Raw genomic sequence first — 21010 nt, 5'->3', positions numbered from 1 at the left:
CTGTGTCTTTCCACACGCAACATTCTGGTGGAGGTTATCGATCACCGTCCTCATTACGGAACTCCGAAGTGGTCGGCACAGCGAGCTTGTCACCATGCCTCCCGGTGACGCGCCCAACTCTGCAACGTCTTCGGCTTGTCCCACTGCTCTAATCGTCACGGTCGCCCAACATCGTGACCCAGGTGTGTTCTCTGGCCTGGAGGGACAGGATGTTGACGGCTGGATCAAGCTCTATGAACACGCCAGTGCTAATAACAAGTGGGACCCAACGATTATGCTCACCAATGTCATCTTTTATCTCGGCGGCACCCCACGCGTGTGGCACCAAACGCATGACGACGAGATAACCAGTTGGGACAGTTTCAAAGAGAAGCTCCGGGAACGGTTCGGCGACCCCATTGGTCGCAACGCTGCCACGAAAAAGGCTTTTGGGTCTCGTGTTAAGTCATCTACGGAGCCGTACGTTTCCTACATTCTCGACGTCTTGGCTCTATGCCGCAAAGCTGACGATGCTATGTCCGAAACAGATAAAGTATGTTTTAAAAGGCATCGCCGACGACGCTTTCTATTTGCTTGTTTTCGGCAACATCTCGACTATCGACGCCATCATCAAAGAATGCCGTTGCCTTGAACAAGCTAAGAGCCGCCGTATCACACACTACATCACGCGGCTACCCGACACTGCTGCTACGCCGACATGTGAGGGCCGACTACGTCAGACCACCACCTGTGGCGACGTCACCCGTATTGTTCGCCGCGAACTGGAGGCCGCCTGTTCACCAGCTTTCTCCACGACGCCTCCTGATCCGCCAGCAACCACCATTGCGATAATTCAGGCCGTCGTCTGAGAGGAATTTGAGAACATGGGTCTGAACTCCGTATGCTCCACGTCTCAACGCAGCGTTCCCCAGTTCTCTAGCGGCCCTACTCGTCCTCGGCAGACCTTTTCTGCCACATCTTGCCGCAACCCGTCCGATTGGCGTACCCCTGATGAGCGGCCGATCTGCTTCCACTGCTGTCGCATCGGCCACGTCGCTCGTCACTGCCGCAACCGATGGCCACCACCTCCTCGGACATACGCCGCCGCTTATTCCCGCACCTTTGGACCTTCCGTTCCCTATACCCCCCGCTGCTACTGCCGCTGATGCTCCTGCTCTGAACCTTCGCTACAGCCGCTCGCCCTCACCTTGACGCCATCAGTCTCGTTCGCCCCAACCCCGTCGCATCTCTTCACCGCCTATCGCCTCCCGGATTCAGCCGGAAAACTAGGGACTACAGCTTCTGGAGGTGAAGCTGCGTTGTCGACCCTGCCCTCAAATCCTCTGCTCACGTTACCCACGAACGGAAACCTTCTTGACGTTGACATTGACGGCTATTCTGTCACGGCACTCATCGATACAGGAGTACATCTATCTATTATGAGTGCTGCCTTCCGACGACGACTGAACAAGCTCCTCACCCCAGCTTTGGCATGCGTCTTCCGCGTTGCGGATGGCGGTACTGTGCCTATCATCGGCACGTGTGCGGCACGCGTCAGCATTGCCGGCCGCCACACTCCTGTCCTCTTCACCGTAATTGCTCATTGCCCCCACGACCTCATTCTCGGCCTCGATTTTCTCTCCGCACATTCTGCTCTTATTGACTGCTCTTCCAGTACCCTTCGCCTCCAGTTGCCGATACTCACAGAACCTTCTGACGCACCCCACTGCCGCTTACGTCCCACCGGCTTTCTTCGCCCCTGCAGCCAAAGGGAATAGCCTACATTGAACTGTTGTCTTTCCCACCAGTTCCTTATGGCGAGTACCTCGTCACTCCTCTGCCCGACATTCCAATAAGGTATGACATTACAGTGCCTCACAGTATACCTAATATTACTGGGAACCGCACTCGCATGCCTCTCTGTAACTTTGGATTGACAAAGCAAATTCTACCGCAAGGTATTTGCCTTGCCACCATTGATTGTCTCGGCGACCAATACGTGGCAGCGTTATCGACCGATGGTTCTCGCGAGCTTAGCATGCCCTTCGGTCCAGCCTCGGGAGCCGATCCCAATATAAAGAAAATGGTTGCGACGGACCTGTCCTCTGCGCAGGCTGAAGAGCTTTGCCAAGTATTATCGTCCTACCGAGATATTTTGGACATCGTCGATCGCCCTTTAGACAAGACGCTCGCGGTCAAGCATCGGATTCTTACTTGCGATGCTACGCCTATTCACCGACAACCGTATCGAGTTTCTGCGTCGGAACGCCGACTAATTCAAAACGAAGTCAACAAAATGCTAGACAAAAACATCATTGAGCCTTCTTCGAGTCCCTGGGCGTCACCTGTAGTGTTGGTTAAGAAGAAGGATGGCACGTGGCGCTTTTGTGTAGACTACCGCCATCTGAACAACATTACCAAGAAGGACGTCTATCCGCTCCCACGTATAGACGACGCCCTTGACTGCCTCCACGGTTCCAGCTATTTCTCATCTATCGATCTTCGTTCTGGATACTGGCAGATTGCTGTTGACGATATGGAAAGAGAAAAAACCGCGTTCATCACACCTCATGGCCTATACCAATTTAAAGTAATGCCGTTTGGATTATGCAACACCCCTGCCACCTTTGAGCGTATGACGGACTCCTTGCTCCGTGGTTTCAAATGGTCCACATGTATCTGCTACCTCGACGACGTCATCGTCTTCTCGCCCACGTTCGACACTCACCTTGAGCGTCTAACAGCTATACTTGATGTATTTCGAAAGGCGAAGCTGCAACTTAACTCGTCGAAATGTCGTTTCGGCCACCGCCAAATTACTGTTCTAGGCCACCTCGTTGATGCTTCCGGAGTACAGCCTGATCCCGACAAAACTCGCGCTGTCCGAGACTTTCCGGTTCCGAAGACAGCCGCAGACGTTCGAAGTTTTGTCAGGCTATGCTCGTACTTTCGTCGTTTCGGTCAAGATTTTGCGGCAATTGCTAGACCCCTCACTAATCTTTTGAAGAAAGGCGTACAATTCTCGTGGGGCACTGGAGAGGCCGCAGCCTTCTCTCGTCTCGTCACTGTTCTAATCTCACCCCCCATTCTCGCCCACTTCGACCCTGATGCCCTTACAGAATTGCGTGCAGATGCCAGCGGTTATGGCTTAGGTGCCGTCTTAGCCCAGCGTCAGCGTGGCCAGGATCGCGTTATTGCTTATGCGAGCTGCCTCCTAGCACCATCGGAGCGCAACTATTCCATTATGGAACGAGAATGTCTTGCTGTTGTCTGGGCGGTTGCGAAGTTCCGTCCTTACCTTTACGGTCGCCCTTTTTCCGTAGTCACTGAGCATCATGCTCTCTGCTGGCTCTCATCGCCAAAACATCCTACAGGCGGCTTGGTCGATGGGCTTTGAGGCTACAAGAGTTTTCATGTTCCATGGTGTACAAGTCTGGCCGCCTGCACCAAGACGCTGACAGCTTGTCGCATTACCCTGTTGACGGCTCTGACTCCTCCAATATTGCCAGTGCTTCTTGCATATTCTCTGTATCACAGCTGCTTGATTTCGCCGACGAGCAACGCCGTGACGCCTACATCAGAGCACTCATCGACCGTTTTAAGCACTCTCCGGCCGATGCTACTCTACGCCTCTTCGTCCTCCACGACGGTACTCTGTACCGTCGTAACCTTCATCCGGACGGCTCTGCGTTCCTACTTGTAATACCTAAACACCTCCGCTCCACCGTTCTAGAAGAGCTCCACGGCGCACCAACAGCAGGACATCTCGCCGTATCTCGAACCTATGACCGTGTACGTCGCCGTTTTTTTCTGGCCGGGCCTTGCCCATTCAGTACGACGTTACGTTGCCGCTTGTGAACTTTGCCAACGGCGCAAGAAGCCTTCACAGTTCACCGCTGGTTACCTGCAGCCGCTCGACATCCCTGCCGAGCCATTTCATCGTGCCGACTTAGACCTTCTCGGCCCATTTCCGGAATCTACATCAGGAAACAAATGGGTTGCAGTCGCGGCGGACTACGCGACCCTCTACGCCGTAACCCGTGCATTTCCGACCAGTTGTGCAACTTATGTTGCGGACTTCCTCCTACATGATATCATTTTGAAGCATGGCGCTCCGCGACAATTGCTAACAGACCGTGGCCATACGTTTTTGGCCAAAGTCATCGACGAGATCATGCGTGCCTGCTCAATACGGCATAAATTTACCACCTCCTACCATTCTCAAACGAACGGGCTCACTGAGCGCTTCAACCACACCCTAACAGACATACTATCCAAATACGTTTCCGACGACCACCGTGACTGGGACCTGGCTCTACCTTACATTACCTTCGCATATAACTCTTCCCTTCTCGAAACTGCTGGCTTTTCCCCGTATTACCTCTTATATGGCCGCGAACCAACGCTACTACTGGACACTGTGCTTCCGTCCGCCACAACTTCAGCTAGCGATTATGCCCGTGATGCAATCGCCCATGCTGACCACGCTCGCCAACTTGCGCGCGCTCGTCTACAAGTGTCTCAAGACAAACAGAAGGAACGCTGCGACCTTCGTCACCATGATGTCCATTTTGGGCCCGGCACCCTCGTGTTGCTTTGGTCACCTTCGCGTAAAGTTGGCCTTTGTGAAAAACTGCTCTCTCGTTACACAGGCCCATATCGCGTGCTCCGCAAATTGACCGATCTCACCTATGAAATCGTTCTAGCCACGCCCACTACGTCTTCCGCTGTGACAACCAGTGACATTGTCCACGTCGCCCGACTCAAGCCCTACAACTCTCCACGCACCTTGGATATTTAACAGCACCGTGACGGTGCTTTTGCCGCCGGGGGTGGGGGAGTAGTATTACCATATCATCGCGCGATGCTCCAGAGACGAGTCGGCGCGAGAACGACGATGAAGTTGGTCGGTGCGCTTGGCGCGAGCGAGTGTCGGCCTGGCTGCCTGGCTCCAGTGTAAATAGCCTGCAATAGCCTGTTCTGTCTGTGTCTTTCCACACGCAACAATATCATTAGGTGCCTTTTAGAGAATTGTACTAGCGCTCTGCCTTTGTTTTATTTTTCTTTATAGTCGAGTTTTCCTTTTATAATGCAATTCTCAACAATTCTTGTAAAAGAAATGAAGGCCTAAATAAATTTTCCCGTCCATACATTTTTACCTAAATGTAGCAAACCTCAGCAAAATCAATGGATTCGTTGCCGCACAAACAATTTCATGTATTCTAATGTATATAGATCAGAGCGATGCTAGAGCTTCCTCTTAAACTGTGCTTTCAAAGTTGGCCACTCTACATTACCATGTATAATTCACATAACAATAGCTTAACAGGGTAATGATTTGGCCAAGTAAGAATTATAAAGTTATGGCAGACAGGTATCGCGACAATCGGCGCAGGAATTACAGGAACGAAGAATTGCAGACATAGCGATGTCTAGCTTTGGGAGACACGATAGGAAACTAACGAACCCCAGGTGTTCAAAATTAAACGGGAATCCTCTACAGCGTGCTTTGTAGTCAGATTGTGGTCTTGGCACGTGAAACGCCAGAATTAGATTTTTTTCACGATAAGAGACACGTGATCGCGTTCACCCTCCACCAATCCCGTGTCATGTCGTATTGTCCACGTGTAAAACAGACAACATCGTGTCTGGTTCATCGAGCATATGGTTTCAACGTCAGTTCTGCTCAGACGCGCCGAAAGTTGGGCGTGTTTGTATGCATACAATACAGTTCCAAGTAGCGCAAGAAAGCGCAGACAAAGGGCGAGAGAACAGGCTGGATCACGTGTTGCGTCAGACAGAGCAGGTGTTGCTTTAAAAACTCTTATGCAGCGCTTGTCCGGCCTGTTTTCCCTGCCCTTTGTCTGCGTCTTCTTGAGCTGCAAAGAACTTCCTTAAATATAGATGTGAATTCTGTGTTCACTGACCGCATTGAATACTTCCGATACGGGAAAATGTAACTGCATTTTTATAGCAAGAGACAAGAAGCAGTAATCTGCTGCTGCGGGAGTCATTCGTACGGCGGGAGTCATCTTTTAATGCAGAAGCATTGTTCTATGGCCACGTTTCCAAGTAAATACCAGTAATAATGCCACTTAGTTCTCGTCTCCCCTAGAACACGCTGAATCAGCGAAGATGCAAAGAAAAAAGGCTGTGCGAGAGTTGAGCCTATAGAGCCGACTGGCTGCTTTGTTGCCGCGGTGTATCGTGTGGCTAGGTTGGCTTGGTCGCCAAGACACTTTGCGCCCCACACCTGTAACGGAACTGTCGTCCGCAGCTGGCGTACAATTGCGCCGTTGTGTAGTCAACAGGTGGGACGCTCAAACGATGTCCACGGCGTCGTGAAAGCGCTCATGAAGTCTACATCCGGCTAATCTAACCAATTAGAAAGATTACGCATGAACCAACCCTTCGGATTAGCCACCTGCCTTAATCCACCCACCCACACTATCTCTCTGTGTTTTTCTTTCTCACACAAACACGCGCACGCGCACACACGCGAGCACGTTACCGCTTAAACGCCGCCTATGAAATGAACGCCTGTAAGCAGACTTGTTCCTACAATTGCCCTTATTGTGGAGAAACCGACCTTAGCGAGTGCTTTCCACGAACTGCGCTCACATTGAGCGACCACTTTCGAGTTACATGGAAAGTCTACACGTAAGAGCTATTTATTGCCTGTTAAAAAAACAAAAAAAAACAAAAAAAAACAAGACTTCCTTGACTGTTAATGTGAACTTATCTTCACGCAGGTGGAAAGGGCTGTAACTCTGTACCCTCGTCTGTGCGTGGCTGCATTCTACCTTGAATACGAAGACTCCATGGGCCTCTGCCGGCCCAAGTTCTCACGGCTATCCGAAATAGCCCAAACACTAAACAGAGGCGAGCACTCTCCCACTGTTGTAGCGTAATGCGCACAGAACGTTGTCCGATTAGTTGGTGCATATGCCGAGATTTTAGGCGAGTTAACAAACGACTAAGGTAAAGCGATCTTTCTGCAATAATTAACGCCGTACATGGATATTTACCCAGCCACTTGGTACACGTTTACATGTACAATGCCGCTTCTTGGACGCGCGAAGACGTCGTAGAGAGAAGGGGCGTAATTTGCGCTCGTGCTGACAGAAACGTATCAGGCTGATATATATAGTGCGGTATGCATTACTGATAGTAGTTCAATTGCAGTGTATCGTGGGGATTTCATGACAGGAAATAAAATTCCTGGACGATATATTTATTATATAAAGCTGGCCTTCTCGCGTGTGTTGCATGTGCGCTAATTGGCCTTGAGCATGCGTACTTACATTGAGGTAGATTTTCCCGAAGATTGCTTTAGCTCTGTTCCGGTTCCGTGTGTCCTTCTTGCGCCGTATTTCGGCATAAAGCTTCCGTAATAAGCCTCATTTGCTGTCCAAGAACAATGACATTGAAAATGGTTTGTAGAGTTTGTAGAGAAAAAAGAAAAGAAAAAGGACCTCGATCTCTTGCACAACAAACTTTGTCAACCACCTCACAGCGTTACGCTTGCCGTCAAGTTAGTGGTTTCTTTTTTGTTACTTTTGAAATGCTGCAAGATACTCGAATCATTAGCCCTAAAAGTTTATCTTTATTAATTTTTTGATGGGGGAGGGGGTTTAACGTGGTATACAAAAAAGTGTTTAGATGTACAGAGGAACGAAGATCATTTACAATTGTTCATTCATTCCTCCAGCCCATTTCAAGCAGTCCTTAACAAATATGATTGCCCCTTAGTAGCACTGCAAATGTTGGTGTCTAGAGTATCCAAACACGCAGCGGTACGAAAGTACGCGTATAAGCAGAAATACTACGCAACCATGCCATGCGGTGCAACGTTTGGTCTAATAGTAAATGCTTTGTGCAGGTCCTGTGGAAAACTTGGTCGAACTGAAACCACCGATGAACAACGGAGGTAAACAAATCCTTCGATATCTTTTGCATGCCTGTGTACTCCGCTAAAAAGAAAAAAAAAGAAGTAGTCCGTACGACGAGACATGCTCTTGTTCTCAATTTTATTAAGTTTCGCAACTGCGAATTATCACTTCAGCTGGTTGCGCACTCTAGCCTGTAGCTTGGTTTGTCCAAAAAGAAATGACCGTTGTCACCATTTTAAGTGCATCTACAGATTGGTCACCATTTGGTAACACATCCCGAACTCTTATTGAGACGGCGGGAAGGATGGGGGGAAGTAGAAAGGGGGGGAGGGGTAAGCTCACCCTTATTAGGTGACTAATTTGTCGTTTCGCAGTACTCAGGACCAATCCAGGCGTTACTTGAAAAAATAAAATTAATTTTGGTTTTCTTTTAGTTGCGAAAACTACGATCTAATTTTGAGCTAGGCCACAGTAGAGGACGTCGCATTAATTTTGACCACCTAACATGTACGTAAATCTAAACATTAGCTTTTTTTTGCATTATCATTTTTTGCCTGTCTGAATGCGGCCACCGGGGTGATTGAACCCCGGATCTCGAAGCTCCGCTTTGAGCCGATGCTGGTTTGGGCCTGTTAGGTTGGATCGGTTTGGCCAACATCAATGCGACCACACTGTGAGACTGAGTAATGAAACACACCATCGGCACAATCTATAAATTGTTTATGGTTATTTGTCAGGGAGGAGACGTGTTTCCCTCGGCTATTGTCGTCTCGTTCACTCTCACAGGAGAATAGTGTCGCAGTAATGTTTCTTTGCAGTATCTACTGGTTAAAGCGTAAACATCTGTTCACATATAGCTTACAAAGTATAATGCTGCAATGTACTAGATCTATACCGGTCCGCTATGTGCACATCCATGGAAGGAGAGAAAGACTGCACTTAAAAACAAAGGTAGCTGCACACAACATACTACTAAGAACGTCTTGCATTTCGTTTGCAGATTCTCGTGCTCGGAATGGAGCAGGTAAGGAACTATCGATGTCGTTTTACGTACCGAAAAGGGAACCGCGTCATGCTCTCGTAGTAGTATGCAAAGCACGTGTAGTTGGCTTCAGAATTCACGCTCCGCCCCTTTGATTTACACTAGCGGGGGTATTCAAAGCATTCATACTAAAGGGCTCCACACCAGGTTTGAGCATTTTAAACGGACGAGCGCGGTGCCTAGATCATGCGGTGACGATCGTGTTTGCAAAAGTCCTGCACCCAAGTAAACTATTGAAACAGCTGAAAATCCAAGCAAAAGCACGCGCGTGCTCTCATTCTCAAAGCAGCCTTCCTCCCTTTCGGCAGAAACGACGTCACAGGCAATCGCCTCCGCGTCACACGAACAGCCTGCATAGAGTGCAGAAATAGCCAGCAGCAACGCGAACTTTGGATTTCCCGTGAAAACCAAAGTGCTCAAAACCTATTATCCCGCATCTTCCTGTTACCGCTTTGTTTTGCTTGGACCTCTCAGCACTGCCTCGGCGCTGTAGTGATGAGTCGCAATGGAGGTAAGGTCATGGAAAAGTGAAAGGATGCCTGAAAGGGATCAGCTATATTGAAATGCAGCCGCGTAGTTAAATCAGTAGTAAGCGCCGTGTTTTCCAATGCACTTCCAGAGGCGACGACTGGCAAGCCTCAAGAAGAGCGAACGGTCCGCCGTAAGTACATCCGACTGAAAGGAAGGCGATGCTCGAGAGTTAAGAAGTTTTGTCCTCTGAAGCTTGTATGTAAATACATAGTAATTGAGAAATTTTATTTCTCCACATTCAATGCACCACATTCGGTGAGGTTTGTTATGTTCAAAGGAAAAAGTTATAATCTACCTACTCTATGAAGCAGATCTTTTATTCAAACAATCGATTTTTAATGCATTAAAATTAGGAGTGTCAAAGCGGGAAAAGTGTATGTTTGTGTAGCGTGGGAAGGCGGTCACCTGGTACAGGTAGAGAGTGGATGGGAGAAGTTAGAGGATCTCGGAGTACACGCGCCTCGACGTGTCAACACCACTGCGAAACAAAACATACATGACCAAAGTATAGGACTGTCTAAACTGTACGTTCGCATGACAAACACAAAACAATATGCGCAGGAGTGAACAAAATATCACGCAATGTATTTCATCTATTTCTTCGTGTATTTCCTCAATCGGCGTTATGTTGCCTAATTGGGAACGAAGTGGCTGCTCGTTGTGATTGTTGCTGTTGTTAATTGTTACAAAAATTGCGACGATGCCAGCTTGTACCAATCCTCAACTCGCTTGTTTCTTTTTCTGTAGCTTAGCGCGGAAACTTGGGGCAAAACAGACAGAAGTCGAGACACGCACAGACAAGTTTCTTCGTGCTAAGCACTAGAAAAGATGTCGTACCAACGAGTTCGAAAGTGAAGTGTCTTAGAACGTTCTTCCCATTTCGCTCGCTGACTGACGCCTAGCCCACCGACACGTGTTTTGCAGTGCATAACCTCATTTGCGTGATGACGGAGAAGACGAGCGTGGAGCAGCAGTTCCCGAATGAAGCTTGCGACTTCGTGGTCTTCATGGACCTCACGTACAACGGTCACGAGGACAAACTGGTGCCAAAGACCAACGGTGCGTGGTAATCTTTCCCAGCCGCAGGCTCTGCGTAAAACGTCGCGAAACCGCTGCATCGAAGTCCCGTTGCACGCAAGCTGACCACTCACCACGGTGGCTCAGCGGCTATGGCACTGCCATGACGAGCACCGGGTAGAGGGCTCGATTCCCGGACGTGGCGGATGCATTCCAAATAGGGGCGCAATGCAAAATGGATGCTCGCATACCGGATGCCGTTGTAGGGGGACCGCGCAGGAATCGGACAAAGGGAAGCACAAGGAAAACACTAACCATTTCGTCAGATTCCTGCGCCGTTCCTTGAAACGACGAACAAACAACCGGACCAAATCGCAACGCTCGCGTGTACCGTGAATTGGGTGCACGTTAAAGGGCCTCAGGTGGTCAAAATAACTATGGAACCCTCCACCGCGGCAACCAACTGTGCAAATTTGGTACATTAATGTCCACAGTTAATGATTAAATCAAACTGATCGCGCGTCACTACCATCTCTTCGAGACACGCATAAAAAAATTGAAAATCAACGTCATTCTCTACAGCTTAGCGTGCGAAATCCTAGCGGTGTGGACCGCATGAGCAACACTCAGCTGAATCTGTCCTCCATAACCCCCATACCTGTTCACGGAAATAAACTTAAGGAGATCGTTCGCACGAATGAGGTCACTCTATCTTCTCACGGTGCCTTTCAGGCTCGGGCTTCGAGCTGTTCAGCGCGATGGCGGCCAACGGCTCTGGCAACCACTTGGTGGCCGTCAGCCAGGAGGACATCCGCGAGTGCGTGGACAAGTGGAAGGACCCGCTCGCGCTGTCGCACTTCGTAATCACCACCTCTTCGTGGATCACGAAGAACAAGTTCGACGGGCTCGCATTCCTCGGGGTGCATGTCCCCAACGACCGCTTACCTACGCTCCACAAGATGCTTCAGGTGAGACTCGCACGAGTAAAGCAGGGATAAAATGCCCTGGCCGGCAGTTAAAGGCGGCATAGATCTACTGAATGAGGAATTTGAGCGAGCTTTAATGTTGTTGGAGCCTAGCGCTGCGTTTTCAAAGCTCTTGGAAAACTTCGTTATGGTGATGGTTAGTAAGCAAGGATGATGAAAATTGCAAGCACGTGCTTGCGATCTGTAGAAGCACAACCGTTTCCTGTAAGTGCTCGGAGGAAGCCTAGTAGGAACGTTAGAAAAGTTCGACTTATAAATCACTGCTCATTCAGGTAGTACTTGCTGATGTTTGTGTTAGGGCAACCATAGCACATCGATGTGGCTGTTGTCTTTGTTCTGTCTGAAGCGCTGTTCGATTGCCTTCTAAGATTGCACCAACCAGCCCAGTTCAGCACATTCTTTAATACCATGAGCTACGTTTATATGTTCCGGAAGCGTCTCAGAAGATATGAGTACAATGCTTATAAAGTATTTCGACCTGTCTTTATACGGCTGCCGCCGTCGGGGAGGTATTCAGTAAGAGTCGCTGGGCTGTGCGTCCACAGCAACCAGACGCCACAGCCAATCAGCACTTGAGCAGCAGACGAAATGGACATGTCCACTAGGTGGACTCTTACAGAATACCTCCCCAGTTGTTCGGGGGTGTGAAAAATAAAAATAAAAATTTGCGCACATACGCGAGGGACTCTTCGTGGTATGTGACTCTTCAACTAGGCACCTCAACGATCAGGTTATACGAAACGAAAGGTTTATTGAAACGAAACATTTAATGCGTACGAAATGTTTATTGCATTGAGTAATAGTAATCAATCTTTTTAATAGAAACAGCGCTGGCTGCCAATTTCAATGCAGAAATTCCACGAGGCGTTTAAGGAGAACCAGCCGCGGTCGCTTTTGCTGATGTTCGCCATCCAGGTGAAGAACTACAAGTCAGCTTCCGTCGAAGTGCTTCAGAATCTGCAGAAGATCGTCAAGTAAGATTTCTTCACTACACAAACGCGGAGGAAAGTAGGGCACACGCACATAGGCCTGCGTAAATAAATAACTTCCTGAGGCACCGGGTTGAGGAAATGGCTTCTCTTTGCAGGGTGGTCGACTACACCATCCTCGAGACGCACCACTCGAGGCCTTTGACCACGTGCAGTGCTCTTCTACCTACGTCATTTAGAGAGTACAGCGACCTGTCCGACAGTGTGCCCGTGGTAAGTATCCGAATAGTGACGACCGTCACGACCAGCGCAGCGAAGGCCACATCGGGACTAACGGAATCGTGGCCTCCGAGATTGCAGTGGCGAACCGTGACTCCCGTGCACTCTCGGAGGCCACGACATAATATTAGTGGAAATAGCGAATCTAGGAAATAAAACCAGAGCAAGCCCGATACTAACCACGTTGAAAAGAGGCGCCTATTGTCACGTTGTGCTGACGGTTAATAACCCCAGTGATACAACGCAAGCCACAAAACTAACCGTTCATCGTACGAACTCGTGCCCATCAGAACAAGCAACACTCGGCGCAACGATAGAGGTGAGCACACTCGTCGATCGTCGAGCTCTGATGTGCGGATCAGACGCGCCGGCTATTTACACGTGGTTCAATGAACCTTCCAGCGCAATCGCTGGTGCTCGCGTAAGTGCTAGAATGTGCATGAATATTCACGTCGCGCACACAATCTGGTTACACACGGCTTGGCGACGACACAAGCAGTAGATAGAGCCAGCGATAACATTTGAGAAGCTTCCTATACAGAAAGGTGCGTCTTGCGCTGAGCGCTAACGTTGGCAGTTAATGTGTTAGGAGTTTAAATGTGGTTCCCGGAAAAAGGACAAACGAGCACGCGTGTCAATATACGCAGCGCGGTCATCTAATTACGTTTCACTTGAATCGTGCACACACGCATAACGTTGAAGGTAAATACCATCAGGTAGCAAAGAAAGAAGAGAGGCAAAAAAAAAAAAGAGAGAGAGAATGCACCAGCGCGTGTAAAAGGGATATGGTACAGAAAATCACCTATTGTACCCTCGTGACCTAGAGCAACACCGAGCTCCTCGACGGCAAGTCGCACTGACACCATGCCTACGAACAAGCAGCCCAGACGCACTATCGCAGTTCCTTTTATAATTGCACTAGTAGCTTGATCCGCGATTCTCTCCGAAACGATGCACGCTCCTGGAACAGCGCTCAAAACTGTCCGAAATGAGTTCCTTGAGCGCTCCGTTGCCTTCTGGAGTGATAAGGCACGCTGCAGTGTCGTGTAACGATAATGCGCGCAGGTGACGGCGCTCGAGTGGACCAAGCAGCTGCAGAACAGCGTGGAGCCACTGCCCAAACTGTGTTTCTCGCTCAGCCTGGCTTCACTGCATTACACGCTCAAGACAACCACCAACAACGTGGGCGCGCCCTGTGACAGCGAGACGCTCATTCCCTACAACCAGGCACGTTCTCTACGACGCATGCCTTCACTTTCAGACTAAACAACGAAGTGAGGCTTTCAAATTTACTTTAGCACCAGGCAAAGCGAAAAGTTGCTGTATTTGAGCCGTGCCGTTTAGTGCATTGAAACATACATGTACAATATATATATATATATATATATATATATATATATATATATATATATATATATATATATATATATATATATATATATATATATATATATATATATACATTTAAGAATGGACGATAACACAATAATTTGAGAGCAGAAGTTCTCACAAACCGTTAAACACGATATAGTTTAAGAATTGGTTGTGCTTAACATGCAACCAAGTGCTTTAGAAGTGCTTTAGACATCGTGTATATCAAGTTTGCAGTGCATGGCTTGGTTCAGGCAGAAATCGCATGCGCTGGTTTGTAGCAGTCATTCGCGCGAACTCGAATACCTTGCGCTCGCTGAGGCATTACGTCAACAATACGTAAACACTTGAAAAGCGTTCTACAGCGCCGAAGAGGTTTACTCTATGCGCTAGAAGTGCGAATGACAACGTATATAGAGACGTCACTGTCTTCTGAGAACACGTATTAAAAATCGTAGTCACCATCCCTTTTGCCACGCGTGCTGTTCAACGTATTTTTACAGGTAGACTGACAAATGGAAATGTTTACAGGCTGTTTGCAGGATGTATGCAACTGTGAAGTCAAAATGAACTAAGACCCCTTTGTTGTATTCGTCGTCACAATGCATAACGTTCTATTATCGCAATGCTGTACTAGGACAGCAGTATGATATGATTGCACGTCGAGAATCTTGAGTTTACGAAATCGCTACGGATACGACGCAACGGAAATGCATATTAACAATAAGTTACATGTTCTCAGATATTAGGTTATATGTCCCAAATCAACGCTATCTTGCTTTGGTTAGCTGCAGAAGCACGAAAAAAAAAATGAGACGGATATTGAGACGTGTGTCCATCATCAAAGGCCATCAACCGTGTGATCACTTAATCTAAGCAGGTTTGTGCTTTGTTGGTGAAGCAGTCAGTTTGACGACACAAAATATGTGTACGCTTCCGCAAGAGGAAGGCCTTATCTTTACACGACGCCACTTTGCGTGCAGACATGTTCCAGAGACGACTGGGTGGGCCCCATTCAGGACGAGCGGGCCATCGCGGCGTACCACTACCGAAACAACCAGTGGCAGTCTTTCCTCACGCCAGACAGCATCACCAAGATGGTAAGATCGATTCACGCGTGTGGGGTAAAAAAATCTGAGTACAACAAGAATAGGAGGGGTAGCAGTAAACGGAGTTACTCTTATATGCTAACAAATTAATGAAAGGGTTCTCTATCTCCCTCTCTCTACAAAATGAATAATTAAAGTAAATAATAGGGTTTTACGTGTCAAAACCACCATCTGATTATGAGGCACGCCATTGTGGGGCACTCCAGATTAATTTTGACCACCTGGGGTTCTTTGACGTGCACTAAGTACACGGGTGTTTTTGCATTTCGCCTCCATCGTAATGCGGCCGCCGTGGTTGGGATGTGATTCCGCGACCTCGTGCTTAACAGCGCAACACCAAAGCCACTAAGCAACCACGGTCGATCATATGCTACCAAATACCCTACAATAAGTATACAGTAACTCTAGGAGTAAACTGAGCCCCAACTTACTGTATAGGCTGGACCATAATTGTCAATTACCGGGACTGCACCACCGAATGCGCCATTCAGACAAAAATTCGCGAGAGCAGCTGAAAGGAAAAAAGAGTTTAATTGCCTGTTGCCAGTGCGTGTTCTTGAACTTTGTAGTGGATCGTACTTTTTCTTTTGGTATTCTTGTGGGTGAAGTGCTTTAGAAAGTAAGTAACAAGCTGCAGCGCATAAATAAGGGGAAAGGAAAGACCGTATGTATCTTTTAGATCGTGATTGTGTGTTGTTATCGAATGTTACAAGATTTTTTTTATACAAAGGAATTGAACCACGCGTAAACAAACTTGAAAATGTTGACCACAACAATGAGTGGTTTATTTTATGCGCCTCCCTCAATGCACTGTTAAGTCGAATTCCACACTAACCTCTCCTCCTCCCCCCAACCAACTCCCCCCCCTCCCTTTTAAAGACGACCCAGGCGGTTTCGCTAGGGGATTATGACATATCGAGCCAAGTGTACCAAAAGCTATACGTTGGGCTTGTAAGCTTGAGGTAAATTATTCGCAAAGTGCCTGAAAATTTACATAACTAGAATCGCTCTTTCTTTCCTTTCCTTTTTCTTTTTTTCATTTTTAACTAGATGCGACTTGCCCTGAAGGTAAATCCGAGCGTATGCGCTGCGGCCTACTACGTGGACTACGAGGATTACCAGGGCCTGTGCAAAAAGAACGAGACGTTCCCGCGACTTACGGCTCTGCGACACGTCCTCGATCAAGTCAGGACGCGCTGAGCGGCATGCGTCACCCAACCGCATCACTGGCAGTCCTTGAAATGAAGATGCTCACATGTCTCGCCATACGCGACTCTCTCTTTTTCTTTTTTTTCGCGCTTGTTGGTGCGCAGCTGCAAAAGAGCGGGCAGTTCGAGTGAAGTACACCGTAGATACTGTACTAAAATTACGAGGGGAAATTGTGGCGCTGGGATCGCTCGGCTACCATGGGAATAATATATAATGATGGTCAGTACGTGAACATGCGTTTCGTCATTGTGCTTGTAGCTTCGTACGTTCTTGCGGATTTACTTACAGCACGGTATCTGCCTTTAATCGCTACAGCACGGTATCTGCCTTTGTCGGCCCATATTTCGAGGTCATACTTTTAAAGGCAGAAAATAACACTGTGCGCAGATGCAGAATTATGGCGAAATGTCACATTTATAATGCAACAAAGCTGCAGAGTCTCAAAGCCGTTCGAAGCCAGAAGGACGAGAAGCCCATGTACTAACCATCATTCCCCTACCGCCAGGTTTGCAGTTCCTGTATAGACACTAGTTCCCTCTAGTTATTATTGTATAGGAAACTTGCAGTACTCGAGGAAGGTTGACAGTGCGTTCTGAAATTAGTCGTTTCGCTTTTTTTGTATAATATTCCATACTTTTCTCCTTCTTTATTTGGTTAAATAAATATACTAGGCCTCGAAACGTAAAAGAAGATTGGCAGAGAGTCTTAATTATTTACTATGATAGCATTCATGCGAAGCAACTTTGGTCACGTTTCCCAGGAGGTGCGTCATAACGTCATGACACACACTTGGAATTCGTAATTGAAGTTGGCTCTATAGGAAAGCTGGTTCGTAAAAAAGCCTACCAGCATATATATAAAAAACTACCCCCAACTGCCGATGCTGCGGCACTCACCCGGTTACCCTTCCGTATATGCTGTGGGAGTGCTCAGCACAGTACACACACATTAACACCTCGACCCTCTCGTCGAGGTTGCGTTAGGCTCTTCGGAGCTCCGCCCTCGACGACCAAACCTGGGCGGCCCAGCACACCCGTGTGGCGGCGGCGAGGCAAGCCCTCGACGTCCCTTCATGGGAGTCTTAGGCCCGGTTATCATAAAGTGATGGTACCACAATAAAAGTTTATCTCTCGCCCCAATATCTTTCGAAGAAAAATACCAACAGTTGAAAATGCCACATCGGTACTCCTTCAAGTAGCAATATTGTTGTTAAAGCAGACCTTTCTTGAGGTCAGTGCGAATTTCAGGCAATTCTTGTCAATAGGATTTCCCCAGGAACGCAGTACTCTATACAGCCTGTTCTTCAGAACTGTATATGTACAGTCACGTGCAATATGATCTGCAACACCGGTGCCCGTGGTCAAGAGGGGCTCCAAGACTGTACGGTTGCTTGGAGACAGGGCAAGTTCCAGACCTAAACACAGCTTCAATTAGCGGTATTTATTAAACCGCTGTTTCGCATGTCAGAGCCGCCGCGCTGCCACGGAGCCCCTTCGACCACGAACGAGGGCGTTGCAAGTCATACTGCACGTGACTGTACGTGTCCGCTATAACATTTAGACTTGCCCGCAAATGCAGTAATCTTAAGGCGCTACGTCGACCGGAGCTGAAAGTATACGAGATACGCTCGAGATCGGGTGCCGTAGATTAGATACTTTGATTAGATTTCGTCGGTCAGCGCTAAACCCGCTTACAAGACACACAAGTCTGGATTTTTTCGTTCGTATGTCGGTAACAGTTGTAGAATGCGAGTAGGGCCAGTGAGTTTAACTACATTCTGAAAAAAAAACATTTACTTAGAGAAAATAGGCGAAGAAAGCACGTGATTGGTTAATGACATGACGTAGCGCAAGGACACAAACACAGAGAAGAAACACGGGTCCGTGACGTTTTCTCTGTGTGCCGCCTTTGTGGTTGTGCCCTTGTCCTACGTCATGTCATTACGTAAGCACCGGCCAGCCCACCGGGATGTCCTTCTGCACGTGTTCAGTATTCCCTTCATCTTTCTTAGCGATAAAATTAATGCATAGAATTCACAAAGCTATTCGTTCGTATTTCATTTGCTCTTAGATACTGCCTGGACGTCTTCGCTGATAATTCGTTCAGCATGATTCGTTCGCATCTGTTCTTACGAACAGTCATAAGCATAAAGGCGTTTCCTTTTGTTATTACCGACCCGGCTATTTGCCGCACCTTCTGGCCTGGGACGTATATGGTGAAGTCGCGTTGCACCCCTCCATTACATTAAAGCGAAGCTCGTGTTTTGCCAAATGGCTCCAAATCAGGTCGAACCTACTTGCCTTAGGTCCCCCTTTTCTTTCTTTCTTTCTTTCTTTCTTTCTTTCTTTCTTTCTTTCTTTCTTTCTTTCTTTCTTTCTTTCTTTCTTTCTTTCTTTCTTTCTTTCTTTCTTTCTTTCTTTCTTTTCTCATTTCTCATCTTTTAATGCACATCAAGGTTATCACCTTGCTTACCAGGTCAGGGCTCAAGAAATAAACAGTGACCACAGAGGACAAGCAATGCATCTCCAACTCAGATTCTTATTGCGAAAATGCTTTTTGTGTGTGTGTGTGTGTGTTTCTTTATGATTGGGGGGGGGCAGGAATTGAAAGCAAGGAAATAGAATGAAAGTAGAGACATAGAAAACTGAGCACCGCCGCTGGGAGTCGAACCAACGGTGATACTAACGGGGTGATGGTCACTCATTAGCATCACGCCCATAAACTTAGTGTACGAGAGCATTTCGCAAGCAAGGCAAATATATATGCCCCCTTCATCTTGCTTTCCAACGAAAGCTTACAACCCTCAAAAGATCTGTAATGACAGAAAGGTGGAGAGGTCGGCCTGAGTGAAGCGCCGGTAGCCTAATACTCGATCCCCTCCTGGGCAAAGGGTTTGGGGAAGCTACGGAGAAAAGATGTGAAAACGAAGTAGAGTGATGGTATGGTGAAGTTGATGATGATGAGACCTGCACAGTACACTGTTTCTGGGCGAAGCGTATATGCATAATTCACAGCGTATGCGTCTTCGCGTGCAGATGTCGTGGTTACTGCAGTTTAGCCAAGAGACTGTCTATAGCCTAAATAATTAATGTTCGCACCTGTTAGCGTCACTGGTGTATTTAAGCCAGGAAGCAGCAGGTACAGGACGTTGATTATTCGCCTCAACATGGCCTTGATGATATAATCGATCAATTAAGGGAGCATTGATAGCCAGCGCTGTGTTAAAGGTTGCGCTGGCGGGCGGCGGCCGTATCTCAACGACCATGACCAAGACGCCATGACCTGCTGAACTTTCCATGTGAGACGAGATTAGACGCTCGTCCCTAGAGCATGTGTGGTGTGAATATCGCGCAAAACGTGTCTGCGCGAGGACGTTTTGCGAGGAGATATTCCTCCTGCCCGTAGTGCATCAATAGTGCACATACACATATCGGACAACGTGCATATAGCGACTCGTTGTACTAAAGCATAGTCACATGCCTATTACGGCCTCCTTTGTCCTTAGCACAATTAGGTATCGAGGGCTAGCGACATCCTCTCCTGATCCACTTATCCTTTCTACTCATTAAAATCGCTTCATCCGCGATGGGGGCGAGATGCAGAAACGCTAGTGTACTTAGACTTAGGTGCGCTGTAAACAACGCCAGAGGGTCAAATAATCCAGATCCCTCCACTATGGTGTTTCTCATAACCCACTGTGCCATTCCGTGACATTAAAACCCTCAGTTTACTTTAACATTCCTATTGCAAAATCTTCATTCGTCACCGGCGCTTAGGACCGACCTTTAGCGCAGGGCATGGCCTCTCAGCACGAGCGGCATTCACGAGCAAAAGCGCTGATAAGGACGACCCACTAGAAAGCGCTGTAGGAGACGACCCACTATATCGTTCCAATCCTTCTCTCCAATTACCCCCGGGAACGAAAAGGGAGCCATCCGACCACCTAACAGCGTGCCACTATCAGTGGGTCATTGTAGGCCTGGAGGCGGTCGACGTTGACGCGGTCTCGGACACGACGGCGCATGTCCGAAAACCCTTCAACGGGCGCGATCGCATAGTTGACCAGAGATGTGCGCAATGTGCGTTCGACGACGCGGTATGGGGGCCTTCGTACTTGGGCAGTACTTTCAACGAGAGCAAGGTGCAGTGGAAGGGACCGAGAGCCACACAAGTGCTCCGGGGAGGAACGTGGGCATAAAAGTGCATGGTGTCACCGCAAACGCTGTCCTGGTGCTCTTGGTCATATTTAGTAAGGGCCCCCGCGAGATCGTGACACTCTTTGGTATGCCTGGCTGTGGCAGAAATAGACGCACATTAATGTATCCGGCTTGTACGGAAGGATTGTGTTGATTGTGCGCGATGGGTGCCGACCGTACAATAAGAAAAAGGGTGAAAAGCCAGTGGTGTACTGAGTGGCGTTATTGTAGGCGTATGTTGCGAAGGGCAGAATAATAGCGTTTCCATTTGTTTGGTCGGAGGCTACGTACATTGCGAGCATTTCGCCAAGCGTTTGGTTAAAGCGTTCTGTGATGCCATTGGTCTGCGGATGGTAAAGAGTAGTTGTGCGGTGCACAACGTGGCACTCTTTGAGGATGGCTTGAACGACTTTAGACCAGAAGACACGTCCGCGATCGCTGAGCAACTCGTGTGGTGGACCATGACGAAG

General features: G+C 48.1%; 1 protein-coding gene across 1 annotated transcript in view; it reads left to right on the top strand.

Moving 5' to 3' along the window:
* LOC142586368 (uncharacterized) overlaps positions 1-13921 on the top strand; it is a 37388-nt gene extending 23467 nt beyond the window's left edge. Inside the window, exons 15-22 of the mRNA XM_075697618.1 lie at positions 6732-6861; positions 7862-7909; positions 8872-8895; positions 10369-10503; positions 11194-11429; positions 12300-12421; positions 12535-12649; positions 13721-13921. Coding sequence (XP_075553733.1) covers positions 6732-6861; positions 7862-7909; positions 8872-8895; positions 10369-10503; positions 11194-11429; positions 12300-12421; positions 12535-12649; positions 13721-13921 — 1011 coding nt within the window. The remainder of the gene's footprint in view (positions 1-6731; positions 6862-7861; positions 7910-8871; positions 8896-10368; positions 10504-11193; positions 11430-12299; positions 12422-12534; positions 12650-13720) is intronic.
* Positions 13922-21010: the final 7089 nt, after the last annotated feature.

Source organism: Dermacentor variabilis, chromosome 6, assembly GCF_050947875.1.
Source record: "Dermacentor variabilis isolate Ectoservices chromosome 6, ASM5094787v1, whole genome shotgun sequence".
NCBI classification, from domain to species: domain Eukaryota; kingdom Metazoa; phylum Arthropoda; class Arachnida; order Ixodida; family Ixodidae; genus Dermacentor; species Dermacentor variabilis.
Note: the sequence above shows the minus strand (reverse complement) of the source record. Positions and strands in the feature narration are given on the sequence as shown.